Source organism: Leptonychotes weddellii, unplaced genomic scaffold, assembly GCF_054177405.1.
Source record: "Leptonychotes weddellii isolate Sample4059 unplaced genomic scaffold, ASM5417740v2 HiC_scaffold_7779, whole genome shotgun sequence".
NCBI lineage: Eukaryota > Metazoa > Chordata > Mammalia > Carnivora > Phocidae > Leptonychotes > Leptonychotes weddellii.
In genome coordinates this window covers 1,989-9,203 of record NW_028048050.1, presented here as the reverse complement: position 1 = coordinate 9,203, position 7,215 = coordinate 1,989, and the positions used below count along the sequence as shown (strand labels likewise).

The following is a 7,215-nucleotide window of genomic DNA, read 5'->3' as shown; positions in this document are numbered from 1 at the left end:
AAAAAAAAAAAGAAGATGTGGTACATATATACAATGGGATATTACTCAGCCATCAGAAAGGATGAATACCTATCATTAGCATTGACATGCATGGAACTGGAGAGGATTATGCTAAGTGAAATAAACCAAGCAGAGAAGGAGAATTACCATATGGTTTCAATCATATGTGGAACATAAGGAATAGAGCAGAGGACCACAGGGGAAGGGAGGGAAAACTGAGTCCCTGAGTAATGGGAAGAAATCAGATAGTGAGACAAACCATGAGAACTCTGGACTCCAGGAAACAAACTGAGGGTTGCAGAGGGGAGGGGTGGGGGGATGGGATGACCACGTGATGTGTATTGAGGAGGGCATGTGCTGGGATGAGCACTGGGTGCTATAGGCAACTAATGAATTATTGAACACTACAACAAAAACCTATGATGTACTACTATATGTTGGCTAACTGAACATAATGAAAAAATTTAAGAAAATAATAATAAAATAAAAAGATAAAGCAAAAAAAGATAACTCATTGTTTTAGAATATTAAAAAAAATTTCTGGTTTAAGACACATTAAAAATAAAGTCATGTTTCATAGAAAGTTGTTCTGCTTCACATCATGTTTCTCTTCATTATATTTTGTCTTCCATTTCTAGGGTGTTACAAAAGGAAGCATCAAATGTGTTTATGATATAGTCTAGAATATTGGAGAGGAGATGCATTATCTTCAATTCTTTTTGAAAGTTAAAGAATGCATTATTTTTGGGGTGGCTGGGTGATAGACATTGGGGAGGGTATGTGCTATGGTGAGCGCTGTGAATTGTGCAAGACTGTTGAATCTCAGATCTGTACCTCTGAAACAAATAATGCAATATATGTTAAGAAAAAAAAAAAGAAGATAGTAGGAGGGGAAGAATGAAGGAGGGGAAATTGGAGGGGGAGATGAGCCATGAGAGACAATGGACTCTGAAAAACAAACTGAGGGTTCTAGAGGGGAGGGGGGTGGGAGGATGGGTTAGCCTGGTGATGGGTATTGAAGAGGGCACGTTCTGCATGGAGCACTGGGTGTTATACGCAAACAATGAATCATGGAACACTACATCAAAAACTAATGATGTAATATATGGTGATTAACATAACAATAAAAAAGTAAAAAAAAGAATGCATTATTTTATTCATTCAGTTTGAAGCAAAAATATTGGAAATTGGTTTTCCAATTTGCAATCTCAAATACTGCAAGATCCTTATTTTACAGTGATACAATAATTGAGTGTCTCTCAAAGCAAAATAGAATGTATATGTTTGAAACAAGCTGACAATTCTCAATTTGAAGAATTTGGACACAGCCAATTGAAAAATGCTTGACATAAAACCATGTCTGTGGTTTTATGGTACAAGTTCAACAGGGTTATATTTACCCCAAATATCTTTCCTCTAGTGCCTCCTGATGTTAAAGCATGGTTCATTCCAGTTAGATTAACACTATTTTGTTCACCATCCTTACTTACCTGGACTTCTTGCCTTCAGGCTTGTACTGTTCCAATTGGTGAGCACTGATTTAACATTTCCAAAATATAAGTCTAATAACTTCATTGCTTTTTGTAAAACTCTGAGTTAAGGAAAGGCGAGAAATGAGTATCTAAACTAAAGATAAAAAGGAGGTTCCACTGGAATATTTACTGCTCCTATTTGGTCAACCATCTCCTTTGCTCATTCTGTGCCTTTTATGAGACATCTTGTCCCTGAGTAAATCCCTTCAACCCAAAACCCAGTACTTATCTGAGGGTAACATCTAGTCACCATTCAAAAATCAACTCCAACTTCTTCTCTCAGTCCTCTTGGCTTGAATGAACTCACATATCACAGTATAACTGATGTGTCCTTATGAGTTGTGCCCTTTCCAAATCAACATCAAAGCATATCATATAATTTTTACCACTTATTGAAATATACAACTACAACTACTAGTTCAAATTTCTTAGAGATAGCATTCATATATTATTTATATTTTAATAACCTTTAACTAATATCTTTATTATAATATATCATAAAATATTTATTGAATAAATGAAAGGCTATCTGGTGCCCTATCTATTTGTTTAATAAATTACATAGTTTAAAACTCAATTCAAATGTCACCTCACGCAAAGAACCTTCCCTAAATTTTCATTCCACCGTGGGGTTTCCATTTCCCCCACAATCCCCATATGCAATTCTGAATCCTAAATTTACCACATTGTGGTGACTATTAACTTCCACTATATGTCTTTAGGAATGGATCATGTAGAACAAGATAGTTTCAAATAAATGTGAACCAATGATTCGATCACCTCAGTGATGAAAAGCCAAACTGAAATGAGTGAGTGTTTTCTAGGATATGTTATTTACACAACCACAAAACAGATAATCAATTCTTTTAAAGTTGGGGGGGAGAAAGATGCTTTAATTCTTTATTTGGGGTTAATTTCAGATTTGTATAAATGTAGTACAAATAAGAAGGTACAAAGAACACCCATATACTCTTTGCTTACTGTTAAAATTGTACCCATTTGCTTCATAATTTCTCTGTCAGTCTTTCTTTCTCTCTCAAATAGGTAATATTGTACCTATTCCTTCATAATTCTGTCAAACTCTCTGTTTCTCTCTTTTTATCTATCTTATTAAAGACAAATACAAAAAATAAAGACAATTTAATACTACCTCATAACCTTTACTGCCCTATATTCTTATAATGTATTTTCTAAAAGTATGAATATTCTCCTACAGAATAAGTGTGTAATAATCAATGTCAGTAAATGTAATGCCAGTACAATATGATAGTAAAATTCATTTTGAATGGACAAATATTATGTAATCAAAGAGCTCTGTAATACACAGAAGTAATTCCCAAAAGAGGTATACAAATGATAGGAGGCATTATGAGATGAAAATCTATGGAATAATATTGGCATAAGATTCTGAAGTTATAATATTTGTTTTTTTTTAAAGATTTTATTTATTCATTCATGAGAGACAGAGAGAGAGAGAGAGAGAGGCAGAGGGAGAAGCAGGCTCCCAAGGAGCAGGGAGCCCGATGTGGGACTCGATCGCAGGACCCTGGGATCATGACCTGAGCCGAAGGCAGACGCTTAACCATCTGAGCCACCCAGGCGCCCTGAAGTTATAATATTTGGAGAAAAAGAATAAAAGCATTAATATAAAAATGTCCTATTTTATAGTTTCTTGAAAGGCAGGTCCCACATTCAATATTTTCTTCAGAGCTCCTATGACATCCTTATTCCTGAGACTATAGATTAAAGGGTTTAACACAGGAGTGAGGATGGTATAAAAGACAGATACAACCATGTCCTTCTCAGGGGTGTGATAGGAGTTGGGGAGCATGTATGTATAGACAGCGGCCCCATAGAAGAGGATGACCACAGTCATCTGGGAAGAACAAGTGGCAAAGACCTTCTTCTGTCCCTCTGCTGAGTTCAACCTGTGGATGGTGAAGAGGATGAAAGAATAGGAGCTTGAAATGACTGTCACAGGGATGAGGAGCATGAGGACACAACACAGGTACATGAGTGTCTCATAGAGGGAAGTGTCTGAGCAGGAAAGCTTCATTACAGCAGGGACTTCACAGAAGAAATGATGGACTCCCGGGATCTGCAGAAAGGGAATGTCATAGTGATGGGTGTGAGCATGAATCCATCCACAGATCCTAGAAACCAGCAGCCAGATGCTAGGAGAAGACATACTTTATGGGTCATGAGGACAGGGTAGTGAAGAGGGTAACAGATGGCCACATAGCGGTCATAGGCCATGGCAGCTAGAAAGAAAAATTCTGAACCTGCTAGTGTCACATAGAGGAACATTTGCATTCCACACTCAGGGGCTGAGATCTTATTTATACCGATGACCTGGTCTATGAGCATCTTGGGCACGGTGACAGAAATGTACATTATGTCCATGAACGACAACTGGCTGATGAAAAAGTACATGGGGCTGTGGAGGTGGGCATCAAAATGTATCAGAAGAATCAGGACACGATTCCCAGTTAAAGCCATCAAGAAAACTACAAAAATGACCACACACAGGAGAGCTGGGTGATTTGATTGACTGAAGATTCCCACCAGAATGAAATCGGACTGTCCAGTGTAATTAGCCACCCAGTTCATGTTTTTCATAAAGTTTCACTTACACCACTGAGAAGAGCTTTGGGATTAATGGTCAGTCACGGGATTCTTCCACCTGAAATGAATAAATAAATATTTACTGACAGTGTGCATGTATGTGTTTGTTTTTGCCAACCTTATTGTGTTAATCAGAGAAAGTTTCATGGTGTGTAGAAATGAGGATGATTAATTACTTAAAATTTAGAATTTAATAGAAAATAAGGAATTAAGAACTATGGCTAAAAAGATTTGGCAACTTCTACTATCTATCCTAATGATAAATATTGGCATCCATCAACATATATTGGGCATTTACAGACATGATAACTTAAACACAAAAAGTGAATTATTGAAAGAAAAGATAAATAAAACCCATTTTTAGGAATTTTGTTATACAAATCTATCTCTCTGCTTTTAGAACCCAAATGGAATCTTACAAAATTCTGGAATGCATATTTTATGTAAGAGGGATTTAATACAAACACAATTTGGGGGGAAATCTATACCAATTTTTTAATTCCCCCCCTTCCCATAGAATAGGGAAACTCAGTGAGGCTATACTGGGTGGAGTGAGCTATACATTCCTAGGAGCAGGTCAGGATTCTTACACATGACTGACACTTTAGAGACCTGAGTGGCATAGGGTAGGGATCTCAGAATCTCATCTAACCATAGTTATAAATCTAGATTTTCCTCTATACACTATTCCATTGTCCACTCTATATAAAAACAGGATAAAATAGTAATTTTTGACATCAGATGTGGTTAGGATTAAGTAAGGTAAAATAATGAAAGTGCTTAGAACATTACCAGTTATAGAAGAATAGGCACACATACTGTTAAAGAGTTAATAACTACAGTATCATATTTGCAGAATCAATTTGCAGAACTGTAAGAAATGGCTGTTATTACTATTTTCTTATTATGTGAGATACCTCAGTTTTCCAATTTCAGCATCTGTCCATACATTTAAGCATTTGAATTTGATAATTTCTATAGTTCCAAACACGTGTGTGTATACTAATTTTACATGAATATATATAATTTAAATAAATATAAAATGGATATATAAATAAAATATAAACATAGATACAAATATTTCTTATTATAACCCTGGTTCAGATCTCTATGGAGAATCTCATCTTGTTTCTGTCTAGTACATGCTTCTCCAAGTTGAAATTAATCTCGTAATAACTCCAAGTGTGAAGGAGAAACTTGGATTTAGATGGTCACTGCTATTTAGCAGACAAAGCTTTAATTATTTCCCCAAATATCATCTGCTTTATGCACATAGTAATTAATTTTTTACAGAAACTAATATGTGTAGAGAAAAACTGCACATCCCTGAGATGTCACTGACTGAAACTCACTGTTGACTCCTCTGTCTTGTTGCTGATAGCCTGAGTCTCTGTTAGACTCTGAAGAAAAATCAAAGTGAAATCAAATCGGTTACACTTAAGGAAGTAACAGTTACCTACTCTGGGACAAATGCTATATAATGTGATTTAAACCACAATTTAAAAATAGATACAAAATAAATAAGAAAGATATCTCTGGCCATTATGAAAACAATCAGTAATAGCATCTTCCATGTTTCCTTTTATGGATTTAACCTTTATAAATTTTTAAAACTTCTGGCATATTAAATGTTACATTTAAAGAGCTCTTGCAAATGGGAAGGAAATAATTGGACTCTTTCTGGGAAAAGCTTACAAGTCTTTATGATGCAAGGATATTTCAAGAAGAATTTTCAAGTTTCAAATATATTTTATATTTTTGTGATAATTCAAAGGTTAATTATAATATTTGACTTATTACAATCCTATCTTCTGGGGTGCTGAAATGGTAGACGACACTGCAAACGATTCTGAAGCCTTAAAGAATATCTAACAAGTCTAGAACACAATGCAAAAAATTAATAATCTTTCTATTAAATTTTACCCTTACTGGCAGATGAAAGCTGAGCTCTGTGTATCATTTGAAAACAGTCCAATGAGGTGCAAAAAAAGAAACACCCACTGACCTAGTCTATATTTGTGATCAGAGTGAAGCAAGGATCAGCACAGTTACTAAGATATTGAGGACCTTGAAGCTGTTCGCTGAGTGGATGGAGGGAGATGTGGGTGCTTGGGGGTGCTGGGATAATCACTGATTCATTCCGATAAATAGGGATGCCTATGATCAAGCCACACTCAACAGCCCAACTAAGACACCTGGCAGACAAGGGGATGCTGTCATTACCATACAAGACAGCTAGCCTCCGTGTTTATGCTTACCTTTCTTTATTCAATTGCTTGAGATTAATGTAAACAGCTTTGTGCATCATCGATAGTGATGGCAGAATAATATTGAATCTGTATTTGAAGCATCAAAGCGAATATTTAATGCTGCACCACATTTAATCTTCTCCAAGAGTCTATGACATACTTATTTTCTCCTTTTACAGATTAAAGAAATTGAAGTTCTTGTGGTAAGTGCCTGATACAACTAATCTGAGGGAGAACTCTACCTCAGCAGGACTGGGACCAACATTCTCTAACTCTGCCTTATATTGGTTGGGGACATAGTCCTCTCTCCACAGTTTACAATTTGGATTTTAGGTCACACACTGTAAGTTTAAACAAAGAAACATAAATATGATTAAGACATTTCAGTGTTCTAACTACCCAAAGTAATCTCCCTCAAGTTAAATAAAGTCACTCTTCCTCTGCAAAATCTCAGCCTCACAAATACAAACACATTATCCAATAATATCGGTAATTGGAAATTGATGATCCATTTCTAAGTGTGTAAAAGCAAATATGCATTATATAAAGAGTTTCAAAGGGAATAGTGCATTTCCTTTTTTTCAATAAAAATAGATGATAGGAAAAATAATTGCAGAAATAGTGTCAAGAACTAATAGCATGGTCAGAAGCAAAACAAGTCAAAAACAATAATTACCTTTTGCTCCTCCACTTTTATCTACTTGTCTGGTTGAATCTACCATCAGATGATACCGTAAGGTTCATCCAGATGGACAAATGAAGTGTGGCCATGTAAAGTTCATATAAGAGAGGCAGAAAAATGACTTCAT

At 35.6% G+C, this 7,215-nt stretch overlaps 1 protein-coding gene across 1 annotated transcript; it reads right to left on the bottom strand.

Moving 5' to 3' along the window:
- Window positions 1–3,189: 3,189 nt before the first annotated feature.
- Window positions 3,190–4,294, bottom strand: LOC102730330 (olfactory receptor 2T29-like). Its single transcript, XM_031023477.2, is given in 2 exon segments — window positions 3,190–3,620; window positions 3,623–4,294. Coding segments are annotated over 2 exon segments (960 nt in total). The 5' UTR covers window positions 4,152–4,294.
- Window positions 4,295–7,215: the final 2,921 nt, after the last annotated feature.